Here is a 20667-nt window from a genome sequence, read left to right as displayed (position 1 = left end):
GGATATCCTATAAGTGCCTTTCTTCTATGATTGTCAGGGGTTTTCCTAACCCCCCTTAAAGATATTTCCCAAAAGTTTTGAGAAAGTGAAAATGAGAACACGCCTGTATACATTTATATTTGTCAAGTCATTTCCCCTGCCGCCCAGGGAAACACTTCTTCTGTCCCCCAAGAAGATAGATATAGAGTCACCCAAGACAAGTCTCCTTCTCTCACGGCATATGCAAATCAGCTTTAATGTTACGGCTCTTCTTGTTGTTCAGCGATTTTCTTCTTCTCCGTCGCGAAATTGCGTTTTCATTTAAATGGCGTGCGGGAAAAGTTTTTCTGATTTAGTGTGCGCTTTGTAGCTGGCAACTGGCAACTGGGAACTGAAAACTGGAAACTGGCAACTGGAAACTGGCAACTTCATTATTATTTGCAGACACTTTTCAAAAAGATTTTTCCGCTCGCTTTGTCCCGGTGAAGTAAGCGTAATGTGAATTAAAATCGCCATTCCATGGGTTGCTTTTCTGTTTTCCCGAATCCCTTGGATTTTCTTCTTAATTAAGCAGGGCTACACTTCTAGAAAGTGTACTTAACAGCCCCTTTGAGTTAAACATTTTCTTTATTTTTCCAAGAAATCATAATTCACTAGAGACCTACCTTTCTTCCAGTGCATCTCGGAGCTGAGTAGTCGCCGTCGAGTTTGAGTTAAATCTTTGGCTGCTGCTGCTCATTTGCATTTTGTCTGCCTTTCTGTCAGCGGTCCTCCTTCTTTCTCATTTGCTTCTCTGTTTTCCAGCTTTTCTTCTCGCATTTTCCATTTCCTTTTTCCAGCAGCTCAGCTTCACGGCAATTTTTAATGATCCGTGATAATGATGCAGCCTGCCGCTGGCAGTGAAACTAGTTTCATTTAGTTTTCCATTCTCCAGCTTGCGCGTTTCTTTTGCGGATAATTGATTTTAGCTAGAAGGGGGGAGAAGAGAGTGTGGTAGTGGAAATGTGCCCGGCACTTACATTAATAAGCCCCACTTCAACGGCAGCTTCCTTGATTGACACAGCTGACAAATCGAATCGAGTCCTCCATTCGTGGTCATTCCGCATAGCCATTGTCCAGGACTTAGCCAGCAGGAACCTCGACGAGAAATGTGGGACACTTCGATGACAGTTTTGAGCTCGGCGAAGTGCTCTAATTAGCTTCAACTTGTCCCGGGCCTAAGACAAAGTTTTAATTGAAATCCTACCTGCAAATCTCAATCAGGGAACAGGAACACACTAACCCATCTACACACACACACACACACACACACGTGCAATTAAGCTGATAGGGAGAAGAAAATAAAAAGCAACGCTCTTCGGATGGATAATTAAATTTTCATTAGACCGTGTCTGGCGCTGTAAAGTTTGTCGGAGGGGGTCGAAACTTTATCTTAAGTGACTTAAAAACTAAAACTGCAAAATTTAATGCGCTCCCCCGTCGTCATGTGGCAACCGCTGCAACTTGCGGCAAACACTTTTTACTTTCCGCAAACATTTTGCTTTTCTTTTCCCAGTCTGGTGTTTCTTCTTCTTCTTTTTTTGAGCCTTGTGTGGCAGCATCCTTTTGCGGCGCATTTCCTTTGGGCATTGCAGTTGACAGCGTGTTGCCAGGCGAAGGCAAACCAAGGATATAAAGGAGGGGGTCCTGAAAGATGCAGGGGAACCGCAACGAAAGTGGCACAAACTTTGCTACACTTTGGGGCCTGCTAGCCAGGAGGAGCTAGCTCCTCGGCCGTCGTTATCTCCCGCCTAATGCCTTTTTGACAAAACAATTTTTCATATTATTGCTCGACTGCGGCGGCGTTGCTGGGGTTGAAAATTGCTTACAAATTTAGTGTTGCATACTTTGCGGCTGCTGTTGTTGAAAGTGCCACAAGGAGCGCTGCTTGCCAAGTCCTGTGGCACGGCGACTCGACTCGGCTTGGGCCAACTGCCAAAAAGGGATTCTTCTTGAAGTGACAGAAAGTGATAGAAAGATCTCTGGGGGAAGGCAACATTCGCCACAAAACCCTATGCACTCGGGGAAAAGTAAGCAGACATTATAATTACAAAATAGTCGAATGAAAAGTATGAAGTAAATCGTTTTCTTTACTCATAACTCAAATATTTAAGGAACTTGAACGTTTTTCGTCTCTGCTCAAACATCTATCTTATCGAAAATCATTTAAATTTCTAAGAAAGATTCGTAATTTCAGCTTATAGACACCTTATTGACTTGGAATTTATGTAACAGCCTTTTCTTTCTTAAGGCAGAAACTTTTCCAAGTTGAAATAAAGTTAGCTACATGATACATTTAATTTGAAATTCAGAATTCTCTAAATTCCTCAATTCTTGAACAACTTCTAAGTGTAAGAAGAAGGGGCGAAAGTCCTTCGCCTAAATTATTCATGTGTCATAGTCAGCTCAGTCGGTGCACATGAATTTCTGGTTATTTTCTGGACAGGAGACAACGCCTTCACTTGTCCGGCCACAGAGCTCCTGGGCTGGTGTCTCTGAATGAATAATAAATAAGACATAAAAGCCGCATCAGAAGCAATTTTAAAGCATGCCCTGAAAATTATGCAATGCTCAGCGCCTGGTGAAGCAATTAGAGGCGGGCTTTTGTGGCCGGCGACCGCAACAATGGCCGGCAGGTAAAAAGCAATTGTCTCCGCAGCATCCTTTGTTGTGGGCCAACGGCACTCACGACGCCTCATTAAAATTTAGGCCAAAGCCCGTCCACCACCCTCCCTCATGCCACGCCCCACTCGAACGGTGGGAGAAAAAGCCAAAAGCCGCTGGCATCCTTGCTACTTAATTTTGTGAGCGGGTGTGGGGGTTGGGGTAAGAGTGTTAAAAGTTGGCTGGTCTAACAAAAATTGAAATTAACTTTGGCCAAAAACACACTCACACAGAACGCCTCCATTTAATTAAAATTTTAAATTTACCGAATTTTCGCCGAATTTCTCTCATTTTGCTTGGTTTTCTCTCTATTTTCTTTGCAGCCGAGACCAGCCAGTTTGTAAATGGACTGGATCTACAGGGACCGATTTTTCTCCATGAGCCACCGCATCGCGTCGAGTTCTCCAACAATTCGGGTGGACTCATAGAATGCTCGGGCCATGGCAGTCCCCCGCCGGAGGTGAGAACTTCCTTCCTTCCTTCCTTCCTTGCCGTCCTTGCCATCCTTGCCATCCAACTTGGCTCCATTCTTACTTTCCACGCTGCCATTTAATATTGCTGTTTAATTATGCATGGCTGTGCGGCATTTGGCTCTGCTCATTTCCAAGTTAATTGACTGGCCAACAAACAAATGCTAAACGCTCCCAGAAACACTCAACGAAATTGTACTTCCTAAAAGTCAAATAGTGACTTTCCTAACTTAAATTTACTTTTATTTTTGGCAAATAAGTTTGTTTTACTTTGATTTTATATTTTAAAATATATTTATAGATTTATTACTGATTTATCAGTTCATTTAAGGAAGGAATCCTTGTTTTCTGTTATTTTTTCCGAGTGCCTCTTATCAAACTCTTTTTGCTTTCTTCGCCCAGGTGGAATGGACCCCCATCCCGCCGCAGCAGGACATGGTGTTCCAGCTCTCCAACGGCAGCATGATGTTCTATCCCTTTACGGCCGAGAAGTACCGCCACGAGGTGCATGCCACCGTCTACAGGTGAGGACAGAAATGGGTTTTACCCCCTCGCACCACAGATTGATTGTTAATCCTTTGTCCTTTAAACCGGCAGATGTAAACTGCGCAATTTGGTGGGCACGGTGCTCAGCCGGGAGGTTCATGTGCGCGGCGGTAAGTTGAAATAAATTTTAATTAATTTACGTAAAACACAACCAGCGCGCGAAAAAAAAAAAAAAAAAAAAAAAAACACTGGGAATTTATAGCCACCGAGTTGATTTGTGCTGACGAAGTGAGTTTGGCTTTCGGCGCTGTCGTTGTTGTTGTGGTTGTCGAAAACTTTGGCCTAATTGGAAAGTTTTTCGCGCTGCCCTGGGCCACCCGACTCCCAACTTGCCGGCTTCTCCTGCTGCCCATATCCCAATCCCGCTCAGCCGAAGCCTAAAAGCAGGCAACGCAAGTTTTAATTACTATTGCTGCCGGCAAATGCTGTCGGCCAGGCGCCATCCCTCTACCCTCCTCATCCATTTATCCGCTCGAACCCACCATTTCCTCCCAAATGCCATCGAAGCCAAGCGAAAAAAATGGTATGCTCCGCGCTAATTTGGCGCCTCAGTGTGTGAGAATTGACTGCGGGCGGAATACCCTGATGGTAAGAGGATACTCGGAGTTACACATGGATTTAAGAAGGGAATTTTCGATATGTTAGGGGTTTACTGTATCTTTTCAGTAAATATAATTCAATTTAAGGATTTTAAGTATTTCTTTTGATTTCTACCAAAGGATATCTCGGTATAAGCCATAGTTATCACTTCACCAAGTTATATTAACATTAAATAGGGTATTACATGGTCACCTAGAACAAACCTACTATCAATCTTCCGACTGCCAGGCCAGAATATTCAATATTCATGTTCTACCCTCGCCAAAAGCGATGCCTAACTGGCCCGAAAAACTTTCTCATTCTTCGCTAAACTGCATTAATGAACTGAAACTCGGTCTGCGAGGCAATCATTTTGATTGCCATCACATGTCGCATAGATTTTGCGGCTCATTGGGCACTTCCACTTGGCCGAAGAGACCGAAGAAACATGGCTGGGGAAACAACAATTAGCAATGACCATAAAAGATATGCCATATAAATGGGTTTCGGGCTTTGCCAGAGACCAAAGGCTAATCCTCAAAGGGTCCACTTGAGTTTTGGTCTAGCGTTTAATTAACACAGGCAGCAGGGTAGGTCTGCAGAGACCACGGGAAGTCAGTTCAAAGCGAAACAAATGGCACAAAGTCGCAACCGCAAAGATCTAAGATAGAGTCGGAACCCACGCGTTTGTTCAGATGTATATATATATATATAGAGAGAGAAAGAGTGAGAGAGTACATATGTATGCACTAGATACTATACCATGCGTAGCCTTTTGTCCATGCAAAGTTCCAACGTCCGGCGGCCATTTTTCAGCAGCTAACTCAACGTTACGTATACGCCATGTCCGCTGGCTTATTTTATTTGTGGTCTCCCTGGGCTTTTGGGTTTCAGTTTGGGCCTGGGCCCTTCTCCACAACTCCGTCCTCTTTGTTTCCGCTTGGTTTTTATGTGCGCCAGAAATTGTTTTTTCCCCCCAGCCGAAAAAATTCGTGGCGAGTGAGAGCTTTCCGCTTGAACAATTTGACAGCGCGTAGATTTGGCGCAAAACGTTTTGCCTAATTTGCAAAAGTTCTCGCAGAATCTGCGATCTCTGCTGGCCAGTAATTCTGTTGCTAATGTGAGCATTTTGGCTTGGAGTCGTCGTCTTTAATTGGCATCGCTTAGTTTGATGCGGTGGGGTCTTGGAACTCGGAGAACTCGAAGAAGAACTTGGAGAAACCGAAAGACCCAGAGCCCAGAAGTTAGAGGGACTTGGCTAAGTGCGCGTAATTAGCGCAACTTTGCAGCAAAAACCCTTGACAAATTTCCCCCCATATATATTCAAGTCAAGCTTAAACGCAATTGCTGGCATTTGGTTTTGTCAGGCCACAGGACATCCCCATCCTGTATCCACAACCCTCCCTTTTTTTTTCTGCTGAGAACTTCTGCTGACAGTGATGAATGATGCTGGGAGCCACAAAGTTGCCGCAGCCACGACTTTTCAGCGCTGACTTTTCCTGCACTTTTGCATTTCATCAAACAAAGCGCAGGAGCACCCTTAGATAGACGACCATGCATAGGTATACCAATACTAATACTATATATATATATATATACTATATGCATAGAGAAAAGTCCTTGGCACATCCTTGCAAGATTCTGCGCAAAGTTTGTGATTGAGCTAGGAAAGTTTGCTCGACTGCCGCTGGCTGCTTGTGTATGAAACCTGCGTAATTTGTTTCTAATTAGTTGAATGCACATTGTTGAGGATGCTCCACCTAAGTTCGCCCTTCCCCATTCCCCTACTCCCTTTCCCCTTTTCAAACGGATAGGCAACAGGATACGGAGTTCACAGAGTTTAGCATATGAAAACTTCTCATTTACCATGGGTAATACAAAGAGCTATCAAAATCATTGCAAAAAAGTCACCATTATTATTTCGTTCTTATTTTCATGTGAGTTGTTAACATTTGTAATTAGGTAAACTCTTGTTTAAGTTTTTCGATATGAAGCTCTTTATTAAATGTATGTTTAAGCTTTATTATTTAATATTACAGCTAATTGAGAACTGAACATTAACGTGTTTTTTTGGCATATTAAAGTTAGGTGTATAAATGAATTAATTTACAAACTAACTAGTTTATATATTTTTTATTTCTTTAAATTTCAAGAAAAATCTTTCTACTGCTATCCTTACGCAGATAAACTTCATTGAAAAATCATCAAATGATAATTTTATAGTCGCAGAACCACCAAAAAATAAAAAGAAAACTAAACATTTTGTGGACGGAAGAACTCCGCACAATAACTGCAAATCAGCGAAGACTGGCATACCAAAAGCATCTTTCCGGCACGCACATCATAAACATAAATGTCCCAACCCCAATCTTACAACACCATCTTCCCCCTCTGAAGGAAAAACTTTCGACCACCCCCCCTCCCCACACACACACACAAAACAAAACGGAAATGAATTTCCGCATAAAATCCGAGTGCAGCGAATGTCGCCCGCTCTCTTTTTGCACTTACTTTGTGCGGCGACTATAAACTTAGCTTTCATACTTACTTTCCTGCCCAGCTGTCCTGTTCCTGTCCTGTCTGCACTCCCCCCTCTTTTTTTGGGATGAGGATCCCCTCTCTCTCTCTCTCTCTGACAACATTGTTGGCCGACCCTGTCCTTCAGTTGCGAAATTTCCATGCAAAATGCAACATGAAAGGCGAAAAAACTTTGCCGTTGCTGAAAATAGAAAACTCTACACCCAAAAAAAAAAAAAAGGAGAAAACGGGGAAAACAAAAAGGAAAGGAAGTGCACAAAAAAATTGGGCGGTTGTTCGGGAGTCTGGCAATACAAATAATGAAGATACAAAAACAAAATTGTACTAAACTACATAGAGCGGCCAAAGGAATTATAATAAAATGTTGTCACAAAGTTTTTTTCCCCCAACAACAACGACAACATCATGGCAGAAAGCAAACAATAACAACAACTTTTCAAATTAAACTTTTATCCAATTTTAGCATATTAAAGTTGGCAAACAGACGGCCAAAAGTCAAGCGTGAGCAGCATTTGAAAGCGGTTTCAGTTTTTTTTTTGGGGGGGAGGAGAGGCTGATAAGTTTTGGGTTTGCCTCTGGGCAGTGACCTAATCTATTTACGATTAGCCCTGGAAGGGGAGTCCCCGATGAGGGCCAACACTGGAACGCACTTTACGCACGCCAGTTGGCAATTGCCTTTGTCCGTCTTAATTAATTTGCCAACTGCCAGCAGCAAACTAGACCTGAGCTACGCTTTTAACGGAAATGCAAAGCAGTTGGCCATTGGCACAGTGGTTTAGGGGTTGAGGGAAAAGTTGAATGCAGTAATCTTTTTTTTTATAAATACTTTTTAGTTTTTTTTTTGGTATAAGGTAAGAGAAAATAGGTTAACTTTTTACTTTTTTTTTATAAATTTTCATTGGTTTTTCCCTACCCTTTTAACCACTGTACTACCTCACTTCAGTCATTGTTAGGATCCTTGTCATTCTTAATTTCGCTCAGAGCTCGCACCATGGACACGGACAGCGAAAAAATCTTTAACTCAAATTGCCAAATCCAATTTTTTAACGGCCTTGTCACCCGCCTTTTTCAGCCACCCCCCTTTTACCAACCCCTCCAGCCACCGCTTTCTTCCCATGGAAAAACCTTCGTCTGGCTGACAAACGGCAACACTTTTTTAAAGTGTCACAATGTGTTGGACATGTTAGGGGTTTCCTTTTGTTTTTCCAGCGGGGAAACCGGGGGGAATGACTGAACTTAATGTGCCACATATTTCGGCTGTCGCAGCCAAGCGGATCCCTTTTTTTATGTGGTCCTCCCGCATTAAAAATTAAAAGTCACACAAAAAAAAACGAAAGGGAAACACAATGCAAGGTCCTTTGGCTAATAAAAATAAAACTGGCTTGGTGTGGGTAAACATAATTGTTTCGGTTTGTTCTTGAACTCAACGGTCCTCGGCAGATGCTGGCCGACGCTGCGTATGCGCAATATATTTCAGTCACTCAACAGCATTAACCTAAAAAGCCAAAGCAATTTGCATAAAATATGCTTTTTAATTCGTTACAGTCGTCAACCAGAAGTACGCGGTCCAGGTGCACGACGAATACGTGATGACGGGCAACACGGCGGTGCTAAAGTGTCAGGTGAGTGGGTTGGGCGAAGGGGGAGCGGGAGGGGAATGCGAATCTTGCTACACAAACACATCCATCAACAAATTTTAGCCTTGCCTTTGGGCCACTTTCACACCGCGAAAATTCACTTAGTACACAAATCCCATTTGCTTACCATACCACACATCCCACATCCCACATACTAACCATCATAGTAAATCCAATCTCCTCCCCTCGTTGTAAAAACCGCCTGTGGAAAATGCTCATCAAATTTGCTTATCTCACACCAAACCGACGACTGTTTATTATCACAGGTGCCCAGCTACATGTCGGAATTCGTAATAGTCACCGCCTGGGTGCAGGACACCGGTATGCATCTATATCCGAACACGGACATCGGTGGCAAGTACACGGTGCTATCGAACGGCGAATTGTACATAAATAATGCGGGGCCCAATGATGCGTACAAAAGCTACACATGCCGCACTGTAAATAGACTGACAGGTACGTGATAATCGCATTGCCAGCTTAATCGTCCAGCTGACCGATGCATGAGTTGCTCCGGACTTCGGACTTCGGACTCTGGACCCTCTACTTTGGACAGCGGATCTGTGGATTGTTGGCTCAGGGCGGGGCAGCTATAATTAAGTTGAATAAATAACCAATGAAGGGCATTTTGTTGGGGCGTTGTGTGTGCGTGTGTTTCCTGTTTGCCACGACAATTAAGCAGCTTTTTCTTATAGAAACATTCGTTGAATTCAGCATATTTCATTCTTAAAAATAAATAAGAACGAATGTATTTGTTTTTGGATTTACAAGGTTTTTATAAATTAAATCCTGCTTAATATTTAAAATTTATTTACAGTTCTGAAAGTTTAAAGATCTTTTTTGGAAATATTCAACAATATTCAATATTTTTTCAAGGATATCATTAAAAATTATCTTAGTAAGTCTCAGCAAGTTTTAGAGATTTTAAGAATACATTTTGATTGATTTCCATTTTGAGCAATCCTTTCTTGGAGTTAGAAAAGTTTGCTTGCAAAAATGAAATTCAGAAAATCAACATCAGCCCGTTCCTTTTTCTGTCTTTGCCTCTTAAGTCCCAGCAAACAAGCAGTAGTTTGTCCTTTTTGGCCAAAGTCAATTTGTCGTTTTGTGCATAATTTATGATGCGTGACATTCAATCGCCAGGCAAAAGGGCGTTGAGCTCTTGGGAGTTTTGCTCCGAAATGGAATCTCCTCAATGCGTACATACATATACATATATATAGATATATACATCTGATTCTGGATGTGTGCCGACAGTCAATACGTGAGATCTTTCCGAGATAAATTCTCTCCCTTATTTGAAGTTTATTGTGTGTGAAAATGCGCTTAAGCTGAATTTCTATTAGCCTTTGTGCGCATATTTCACATCATCAATCAATACGATAAAAGTTCAACCTTTTCCCCTTTATCCTCATTTTCCCCTTTTTATCCTTTCCAATTTCAATCTTTTCTTTATGCCAATGTGAGTGATTGTACGACTGTGTGTGTGTGTGTGTGTGTGTTAGCCCGGTTTATTTACATTTGGCCCACTCTGTGTTTGCATCTTGAAAGCTGAATTCATATTATATTCCAGTTACATTTTATGGGTTTTCCGCCCTCCGGTCATTTGTGGTTGCCAGTTAGCCAGCTATTTGCTTAATTAATCAAATTGAATTGAGCCGCAAAAACCGCAAGTTTCGCTCGAGTTTTTGGCCAAAAGCGAAAATTATGAGCTGCATATTAGTTAGTGCGAACGAAACAATGCCAATTTGGGGAGTATACCATACTAAACCCCTTTGAGTTTTTGGCAGCCACTAAAACCAGCCGGAGTGGCACTCATTAAAAGTGCAACATTAGTTGGGCGGAGGGGGAGTATGGAGATTGTGTGTAGCGGTCATGAGTAATTCATTAATCAAGCACGCCGCATGCTGCATTAGCTCCTCTCCACGTGCCCCACAAAATGGGTTTCATCTACCAGCTAACAGCTACCGACTACCGGCTCACGTAATTACAATTTAAACCAAAAATCCATTTATTTAGGACAATAACTCGACGGCCAAGCACACACAATGAGCGGGGTCAAAACAATGGAACTTGCCGTCTATATATATATATATATATCTAGGTAGGTAGGAGCCTAACAATGGCCACCATAATGAAGATGCAGAATTGAGTTAGGCTGGTGAAACACACAGCATCGGGATAGCCTGATATCTCTAAAGTTCGTTATAGGTTTTCATGGTTTTTGCCCTGATTTTCCGCACTCAGTGTAGAGCTGCCTGCCTTGATTTAGGAGCTGTGCGTGTTCGGCCCGCATCTGTAATAAAGGTTTTTTTAGCTTCCATAAAAAAAGAGGAAGAAAAACAGGAGAAGAAGGACAGCCAGGTAGTTTCTAGCAATCAGGTTGATTGCTTTCATTTACTTTCAATTAATTAAAATATATATATTCTCGTGCGGCAGGGACCGCAGGACATGCCATACATTTGGGGCGCTTTAAATCTAAGTAAATGCCACGGGGGCCACTGTCAGCTGCCATCACTTCAGCAATTTTTTTCGCATATTTTTCCCAGCGTTTTTTTCTGACATTTTTCTCTTCTTTTCTCGTTTCTTTTTTTTTTGGTTCACTCATCCCCAGGTGAAATACAAATTTCCACATATCCCGGCCGCATTATTGTAACAGAGCCCAAGGGCATGGTACAGCCGCGCATCAACGTGGAGAAGCATTCGATGCGGCATGTTGTCCTTAATGGCCAAACAACGTTGCCGTGCATAGCTCAAGGACATCCGGTGCCAACATATCGGTGAGTAAAACACAACAACCACACGAGAAAAAAACCAAACAAAAAATGTATGGAAAAAAATCAACAACAAGAACAGCAGAAGCACTTGGAACACGTGGCCGTGTCACAGGACACGGGACACAGGACATCGCGACATCGGGACAGTGGGACAGTGGGACATATTGGGGCGCAGGACACGGGACACATACAGCTGGGGATTTCAGTGGGTTCGGCGGTATCCAACCCTCACCCGCAGCCGCAGTTGGCGCGCACTTTATGACAATGTGAAATATTTAACGCTCTTGGCAAATACAACAAAAAAAAAGCGGCAAAAGCGGCGAAACGAACCGAAAAGCGAAAAAATGTGAGGCCCACGATGTCAGAAAAAATCATAATAAAAATGTCAGCCAAATTGTCAAAATGTGGGACGCTCGGCGGCAGGGGAATGCCCTCCGGGCCATAGGGCTCTGTGTGTATCGAATTCGGGGTTAGACCGAATCCGGTGGAGCCTCTCTATGCGATTCTCATGGGAGCAAGACAGGTCAGCCTTCTTCTTCGTTTTGGAGGGATAATAAGGGATAAGCCTATGATTAGCCAGCTGGCAAGGGCACTAAGAAGTAAATCAACAGGCTTTTAAGATATTTTCGGGAAGTCGATAAAGAAGTCCATTTCTAGGATGCATCCTCAAGTAGTTTCGATTTCCTTCTAAAATATTTAATCAAGAAACCTTGCAATAACTTCTCATATTATTAAGAAACAAAACTTTGACCAAAAGTTAACCAAGGAAACTGAAAGTCAATGCCATTAAAGCCATCCCGCTTAAGGTCTTGGCCAACTTTATCGCCAACGTTGCTTACTGTTAACTTTTTGGCACTTTTTTTAGCGTCCGGGAATTTATGCTTACGGCCATTTTGGAGTACGGTTAACAGCTGCCAGCATTCGACCGCGCCTACGTACATCAAAGTTGTTTATTGGGCCACTCTCGGAGGCGTTTGTCTTGACGCGAGCTGGGGGATTCCCGGTCGAGGACACAAATCAATCAAAAGCTGAGCAACGTTTATGGCCGAAAATGGCAAATTGCTTTCTGAAATGTCATTCAAGTTTTTAGCACTTTTAAGATAAGGCCAATGTGGGTGGCTTCTGACATCCATATATACGGGCCACTTTGGCACTTGGCTCATCATGGCGATTTTCGGGCACTAAAACATGCATGGACGAAAGGAGGAGAATCCAGAGCCCATCCTTGTCCAAGCTGGATGCCATGTAATATGCCATTGTAGCTGCCAGCTCACGGGTTCATGGCTGTCCTTTGCTTTCTTTTCCCTTCATTCTCATGCTCGGAGCTTCGTCGTCCTTCGAGCTGCATGCATAAAAAATGCGCCCAGGATGTGCCACATCGCGAGTGCCTTTCATTTGATGTCTCCCGCCGTGCCGAACCGAGAAAAGCAGAGAGTGAGAGACCAAGCCAAGGATCTGCAAAGAATCGCGGGGGAGGCTATGAGTTTTGTTTGCCGTCGCTGCATTGTTTTCCGTGGCGACCTGGAGGTCCTGGCTCATAAATGTGAAAATAGTTGGCCATGTTTGTTGCTCCACAGTCCCTGGAAACTCTCTGCATTTCGGTGTTTTCGGTGTTTTCTGTGTGGTTGTTACTCCGCTGTCTCGCTAGTATTTGAAATCCTTTTTTCATTGCATAGTTTCGGGCGGGTGACGCTTTTGTTTCGCTGGCAATTCCTTTGTGCCTTTGTTGGTATGGCATCCTCCTGCTTTCAATTCGATTCCATTCAGCTCCCGGTACCATATTGATGCAGTTGTTGATAATCACTGACCATATTTCCAATTTAACAGCATTTCATATGCAAATAGCTGAGAGTCCTCTGCCAGGGAAATCTCCCCCATTGCATGCTCGGCATTTTCCATGATTTTAATTAAGAAATGCCATGCCAGGGGCAAATGGGCATGCCTTTGCAATGTCTCGTCATAAGACGAGAAATGCACTCAAGTGCAATTAAAGCCGAATTAAAATCAATAACTTTCATGGAGGCAACACCAACAACAGCAGCAACAACACCAAAAGAAATGCAACTGCATGTGTACGCCTTGAAAATATGCATGAGGGTGTGGGCAGTCATCAAACAGATTATGACACGCGCACCAGATAAAAATGCAAAAAAATGAAAAAAAAATGAAAAATACAAAATCTGTTGATTTACGCAATTGAGATATTTTCAACCTTCAACTACCACCAGTATTCGATTTCTTCTGGTTGGAAAATGCACGCAAATCGAATTCACAGTTACTGAAAATACCCATTATGGAAGTGATAGCCGGGAAATGGTATCAACTGTGAGATTTATTATATTTTTGGTGAAATAAATCTGATACGAAAGGCTACCTTTCTATTGCGAAATAGTTATATCTGCTATATCAATTCCATGTGAAATATCACTTATCATAAAATGAAACCGATACTTTTTGCCTCAAATCTTTGTGGCAAAATAAATAAAGCAACGAATATGCCTGATATGCTCATCTGCAAAACGAACATAAATACCCGTTAAATAAGGCAATGCATATGCAGATATGTATGAATAAATCCCACGTCGACCACTTTCCCTCGTTATGCCCACTTAAGTGCAATCATTTTTACGAACTATTGAAATATATTCCATCTGGCATGTGGACCTCGACCTGCCCAACAATCAAAGGCCACGTGCAGTCCAACAAAAATGTAAAATAAAAAATGCGAGAAAAAAAGAAAACTGGCATAGCGAAATTATTGATAATTCAATCGCCATTTCGATTTGTTTAAAGGCCACTCGCATTCTCGCATTGCACTGTCAAAATCTTGGGCAAATAAAGCGGAAATGAATTTCCCGATTTCCGGCATGTTTGTCTTTGTTTTTCGTACTTTGTTTGGGCTGCATTCAATCTTCATCTGTCATCCTCTTCTTTTTTTGCAGATGGTTCAAGGAGGAGAACGAGCAACTGCTGCCGCTGCAACTCAGCGAACGCATCACCATCGTATCCGCCGGGCTACTCAAAATCACCAAGGTGCGTATGTTACACTGAGGGAAATTGTCATTTTATATTATACTTTAAAAATGATTATTTAAATAAAAAATAGTCTCCCTGACTTGCCTAAAAAAACTGAAAAAGACTCTGTGACTTTTTCCATCATACTTTAAAAATCAAAAACCTTTTAAAATCTTCAATATCAAGTTTTCTTTGATATGCAAAATTCGTGGAATTTTTTCCTTTGTACCCATAAAGGGCGTAGTCACACACAGGGGAGGCAGGTAGAGCGTGAGGAGGGGATAGGAAACCCTGCTGATTGCCAATTGATTTCGTCCATTGCAGGCACGTCTCGAGGATAGTGGAAAATATTTGTGCTGGGTGAACAATACGGCGGGCGAGGAGACCATCCAAGTGTCGCTAACGGTGACAGGTGAGTGGTTCTGGGTTTCAGATCCTATGTATGTGTGTGTGTTTCCACCATGAAGGCAGCAAAGAAAAAAAAAGCATGATGAAAAAAAGAAGGGTACTCAAAACGGTTCTACACTCTCCTCTCCTTCTGCAAACACAGCTCCTTTGACGGCGCACCTACAGCCACAGGTGCAGACGGTCGATGTCGATAAGGATGCGCAATTCCAATGCATTGTCTCTGGCCATCCGGTCCACGACGTCAACTGGCTGCACGACGGCAAGCCCATACTCAGGGACAATCGTGTTGAGGTGAGTGGCTACCTCCTCCATATCATCTATAATTTAATTGGCTATCAAAGTCTTAGATATGATTATTTTATGATTACTTTATGGCTGGACATCTTAAGTTGCTTGATTTACTTTTAACAGATGAATATTACTTATTATTACTCATTTTATAATAAAAAATACCTTTTGATTACATAAAAATCTATCAATCTCTATATCTCTATCTATCTCTATAACCCGCCATGCAGATTCTCACCGATCCACCTCGACTGATTATTAAAAAAGTGCAAAAGGAGGATCCTGGCATGTACCAGTGCTTCGTGTCCAACGAATGGGAGCAGATCGAATCGACTGCCGAGCTGCAGTTGGGCGGTAAGTAATAATATAATCCGCCCATTGGGGCTAATAAATTGGCCATCCATCGTTATGGCCATTAATAACCACTTATGACCACCCACCCACACATATAATACAAATAACCACCCACCCGAACACACTCTCACACCCACTACCCAAACATTCCATCTCAATCAAAAGCGTAATTTCCTCCTCGAAGCCGGCGAATGATGACCGCAGACCGCACAAATAAATGTTTCTCATAATTGCATTTCATTATTTTCTAATTTAGCAAATTGCTAACATTTTTCACCAACAACAAAAACAACAAATCACAGTGTAACAACAACAATGAGCAGCTCTACACATAAAACGCAGCGACGACGACTTAATTTTATTACCAGCACTAAAAATCTAGCCGCAGACACTAAACCGAGGGGCATGGTCTTTGGGGGGTTGGGGGCTGGGATATTATACATCCACAGATGAGGAAGCACATTGTATCGCTTAGCTGCCTTAGGGCCATACACACACACTCCCACACACACACATACTTGAAACAGGAGCAGGATGAATCAGTTCGCTTTGAGGGGTTTATGCGTGTCCCCAATACGATTAATTCTAATCCGGGATCATCAGGATTACGATGGGTAGCAGTTAAGTAGGCTCGTTATCTGTTGTGTTATTTAAGTCTTAATAAGTCTTTAAAGTCTTTCAAGTAAAAGCACAGTATTTTGTCCATAACAAAGCCAAAAAATGGTTTAAATATGAAATTTTAAACCTCATTGAGCTTGTATTTTAGTTCATCTTAAAATATTTCAATATTTTTTCCATGGTGTGCCCTGTCTAGAAGTTGAAAATTTGATTAATCTTGATTTTCATCCAACAAAAAAACCGTATTTTGTCCATTAAAAAGCAAAAAATGGTCGGAATATGGAATGTCATGGATCGTTAAGCTTGTATTTCAACCTATATTCGAAATATTTAACTGCCATTTAAATTTGAAAAAAAAAATATTTTTTCAATTTTTCGAAAAAATGATGATGGTACCCCTTACAAAAAATGCAAAATTTTGAAAAAAATTAACTTTCGAAAATCTTTCCAAAAATGAAACAGAAAGTTTGTTTGGGTTCTTAGCTGCATAAAACAGTTTTTCTTTTGGTGCTGCGTCTTATTTTGATGAAGTTATAAGCATAACACTGGGTAATTAGCATCACAAAACTGTAATGCCTGTGCGACTTGTTTTGACTAAGTTATAGATTAAAACGTGAAAAACTGTTAAAATTTTTGACAGAAAATAGTTGCATTTCCTTCTTATTTAGTAGTAGACATTAATTTGTGCTATTTAAACCACATCATACCACACACAAAGTAACCCAGATTGGACACTTCCTATAAGGATAATCGGCTTTGTTGTCCCTTTATCTGTGTTATCTCGTTATCCCTTGCCGCATAAACATCACAGCAGACACATTCGCGCTTTGTCGCTTTGGCAACATTTTGTGATTTGCTTTTAGGCGCAAGCGGAAATTGATTTCGATATATTATTGGCATGCTTCGCACAAAAGAGGGAAAACTGTGGGGAGGGGATAAACAGGAAGTAGAATCCCCTTGCCATTTTCTTTTTGCCTTTGGATGTTGGGTGTTAAAAGCCCAGACCAGCCCCTCCCCTAGCCCCCACTGCACCCCGCAAACACCGAGAAAAGCGCCATTAAGCGGCCGGATATGGCAGCAATTGTGTCAACGCTGCAATAGTATACGTATGCCATCTGCGAGAGTGTGTTTGGCTGTGTGTGTGTGCGAGAGCAAATAAATATGGCAGCTTATAACTGGGAATTCCAGAACCGAAAAATCCTGCCACTGCGATAGAGGAAATTGATACAATTTCCATCAGCTGGATAGCATTTGCTCGCTTGTCAAATGCATTTTCCGTTTGCCTTGGCTCAACATAAGCAATACGCAAGGAAAAGCAATAAAGGCTGAGCAAATGGTTTGCCAACGAAAAGTGCAAATCTGGTTTTGGCTACCGAAATGTTTCAAAGGAAAAATTGAGTTTTCCTAAGCCAAATTTCATTAAAGTTTCCAAGGTTGCAAGCCAACCTTTTAAAGCCCTAATTTTGTGGAACTTTTAGTTTTTACATTTTAGAATATAAATCCGAATATTGATGTCTAAAGCATCTTACAAATCATGAGTAAGAATTATGCAATGCAATCTTTCATTTTCCCAAGAACTGATATGACATTTTTTGCCATAAAGTATTGCTCTTTTGCTTTCAAATAACTTCTGTGGCATGCCTTATTGCAAATATTTATTTTTTCCCGTATTGGATTCCCTTTGAATGCCGTTTTAATGAAAGTTTCCACACCCATTCAGAAGTAACTCATTCATGTGCATAATTAAGAGGCAAGTCATCGATGCAATCATCTTTCTGCAATCAAAAAAGTAAAGTTAAAGGAAGAGGCAAAGACACAATCTCAGACAGGGAAACACATGTGCAGCATGGGCCCTTTCAACAGGCACTAATGAAAGCCCCACAGACAAACAGACAGACAGACTGACAGACAGACACATATCCTTGCCACAGAAACCTCCTCATTTGTGCAAAGTTTTCAACTAGCTACTAACCCCGACTTCTACGTTTAATGTTCATTTTAGATGCCTCGCCGGAACTGCTTTATTGGTTCTCGGAGCAGACGCTGCAGCCGGGACCCACGGTATCATTGAAGTGCGTTGCCACCGGAAATCCACTGCCTCAATTTACATGGTCCCTGGACGGATTTCCGGTGAGTTTAGCCGCCAAACTTCGCCCGAGCTTAAGACGGAAATGCAAGCAGTACTTCCGTTTCCGTCAAGCAGTTGCCGATAGTTTAGCCGCCATCGCAGACTCTGATTTAATGCTGAGATATTTGTCACAGTTACTTGTTATCACAGTAACATTCATCACCATCCTCCACAATATATATATTATATTTGCATAAATATCTTAGAAACCGAACTAATAAAATCCAACCAATCCGAATCCTTGTGATCCAAGTACATACTTGGAATGCCCATCTTTTGCTTTTATTTCCTCAGCTCCACTTGAATTTTTTCGTTTCAAGAATTTCTGTTCTGTTGCCTTTTTTGGCCCTAGTTATATTTTCAAGGATTTGTTTCGTTTATTTGCATAAATTTTTATTTTTTTCTGCCAGAGATTCCCACTCGAACTTTCCTCTTTTCAAAGCACTGCAAATTTTATGCAATTTCAATCAATTCGATTTACATGAATTTTTCATTTCCCCTCGTCTCACCGTGTTTTCCCTTTTGAGCCTCCGAGAAAAAGGGCTTTGCTAATTGGCCCACTCTGATAACGTATTCCCCCACTTCAGATACCAGACAGCTCGCGCTTTTTAGTGGGTCAATATGTTACCATCCACGACGATGTCATCAGCCACGTGAATATATCAAACGTCAAGGAGGAGGACGGCGGGGAGTACACCTGCACGGCCCAGAATGCAATTGGCAAGTGAGTAGCCGCAGTTCCATAAATAAACCACACTCTCAGAGCTCTTTCCTATACGGCTATATGGCAATATGGCTATATGGCTATTACGGGGTGGATGTGGATCGGCTGAATGGTTTAGATATGTTGGATAGGCCCGGGATAGGGGCATAAAAAGCATTTCCATGCTAAATCATAAATTTAGCTGTGTAGCGGGCAAAAAATAAAAGACTTGGGGGTAAAAAAAACCGACACAATGGCCGGGCATTGTTTGCAGGCAGGGGAGCGGCATAAAATCCAAACAATTTGCTGAGGCAGCCAAGGCGACTCCGAACTAGAGATGGAATAGCTGTCTAAAATCAGGCACGGAAATTATGTACCTTAGCAAAAATAACCATTTAACTATAACTATCCAGTCAAGAAATGAAAGTTATAAGAATATAAGTAAAAGTAATGTCTCAAATGACAGTCATTTCCCGATGATAAAAACCATTCAGACTAATCTGAGAAATATTTTGGCAATATATTTAGTTTCCCCATGCACGAACCAATCTCCAGGCCAAAACTAAACGTCTGCCAATGTTTTATTTCCAGAGTCTCGCACAGCGCCAAAGTGAACATCTATGGATTGCCTTACATACGTGAAATGCCAAAAATAACAGGAATTTCTGGCTCTGATTTGATTGTTAAATGTCCCGTGGCTGGTTACCCCATCGATAAAATTCACTGGGAGCGAGGTGAGGCAGACATACGTATATATATAACTTTGTTCCCATTCCGATATATGATGCTCTGCGATGTGTGTGCAACATATACATATATATTTGATATATTTTTTGGTCATTTTGATATTTCGCTTTATGCTTATTTGCCTTTTGGCCAGTTGTTTGTTATTAAAAATGGTATGTTTGTTATTGTGCATATCAGTGAAAATTATTAAAACTACAAAATGAACGTTATTTTTTCGAAAATGTTTTCTTTCGGTTGCAAGCGAAATAAATTTAAATTCCAATACCCCGATTTTTTTATTATCATTAATTTTTATCTTTGCCCGCTTGCATGCGGGTGTGTCAACATTCATTCGTGTTTATCATGGTGAATATTTCCAAAAAGAAATATAATAATCATAAATATATATATGAGTTAAGGCCCTGGGAAAGAAATACACTTGCGAGCTCTCATTTGAGTCGGTTAAATATTGAAACACGGAGTAAATTAAATGTGAAGCTGGCACTTTAAGTCTGAGTATTGCACTTTCTTTACAAAAATAAATATTAAAAAGTATCAGAGAATATTAAAATTTACTGACTGATATTTAAATTCAAAGACAGCAAAGTGGCAATAAACATTCATAGACTGCCTTTCCCCTTGCTGTATCAATAAATCTAGTTTTATTTTGCTTATTTCTTGATTAAAAAGCTCTTAAAAAGTCTTCCCTTCCCTTCTGTTAGTGTATGCAAATAAATTAAGCTAGCCAAAAAAAAATAGAGACACCAAATGCTATATGGCCAGTCATAAATCGCATAACTTTGTTTTATGCGAGCAGCCAAATTAATTGCCATCCTCTTTCCGGTTTCTACCATTTCTCCCGCTTTTTTCTCTACCAAAAAGATGGCCAAACGTTGCCCATAAATCGCAGACAGCGTGCCTACAACAATGGCACCTTAATTATCGAGCAACTGCAGCGCCTGGAGGATGCGGGCACCTACACGTGCATGGCCCAAAACAAACAGAAGCAAACATCGCGGCGAAATGTGGAAATCCAAGTGCTGGGTGAGTGTCTGTTTGTTTGTTTGTCTTTTTGCTTGCCAATATTTAAAATTAGAAGTAGAAGCTGCAAAAAGCCGCTGCAGCTGCTACAATGAAACTATTCCAATTAGAGTGGCGAACGAAACTATGCAGCCGCAACAGCAACAGCAACTATTTT

At 41.5% G+C, this 20667-nt stretch overlaps 1 protein-coding gene across 4 annotated transcripts in view; it reads left to right on the top strand.

The window, feature by feature from the left end:
* Positions 1-20667, top strand: part of LOC108109839 (Down syndrome cell adhesion molecule-like protein Dscam2) — a 40274-nt gene that overhangs the window by 10648 nt on the left and 8959 nt on the right. For all 4 annotated transcript variants that reach the window (XM_017218585.2, XM_017218587.2, XM_017218586.2 and 1 more), the window contains 14 exons: positions 3006-3142; positions 3555-3676; positions 3750-3808; positions 8361-8437; positions 8719-8908; positions 11067-11232; positions 14172-14262; positions 14569-14656; positions 14795-14943; positions 15171-15294; positions 17915-18042; positions 18628-18764; positions 19335-19477; positions 20352-20513. In XM_017218585.2, the coding sequence (XP_017074074.1) occupies positions 3006-3142; positions 3555-3676; positions 3750-3808; positions 8361-8437; positions 8719-8908; positions 11067-11232; positions 14172-14262; positions 14569-14656; positions 14795-14943; positions 15171-15294; positions 17915-18042; positions 18628-18764; positions 19335-19477; positions 20352-20513 (1773 nt within the window). The remainder of the gene's footprint in view (positions 1-3005; positions 3143-3554; positions 3677-3749; positions 3809-8360; positions 8438-8718; positions 8909-11066; positions 11233-14171; positions 14263-14568; positions 14657-14794; positions 14944-15170; positions 15295-17914; positions 18043-18627; positions 18765-19334; positions 19478-20351; positions 20514-20667) is intronic.

Source organism: Drosophila eugracilis, unplaced genomic scaffold (assembly GCF_018153835.1).
Source record: "Drosophila eugracilis isolate 14026-0451.02 unplaced genomic scaffold, ASM1815383v1 contig_1104, whole genome shotgun sequence".
NCBI classification, from domain to species: Eukaryota; Metazoa; Arthropoda; class Insecta; order Diptera; family Drosophilidae; genus Drosophila; species Drosophila eugracilis.
The sequence above is the reverse complement of the archived record's forward strand: the minus strand, read 5'-3'. Positions and strand labels throughout refer to the sequence as shown.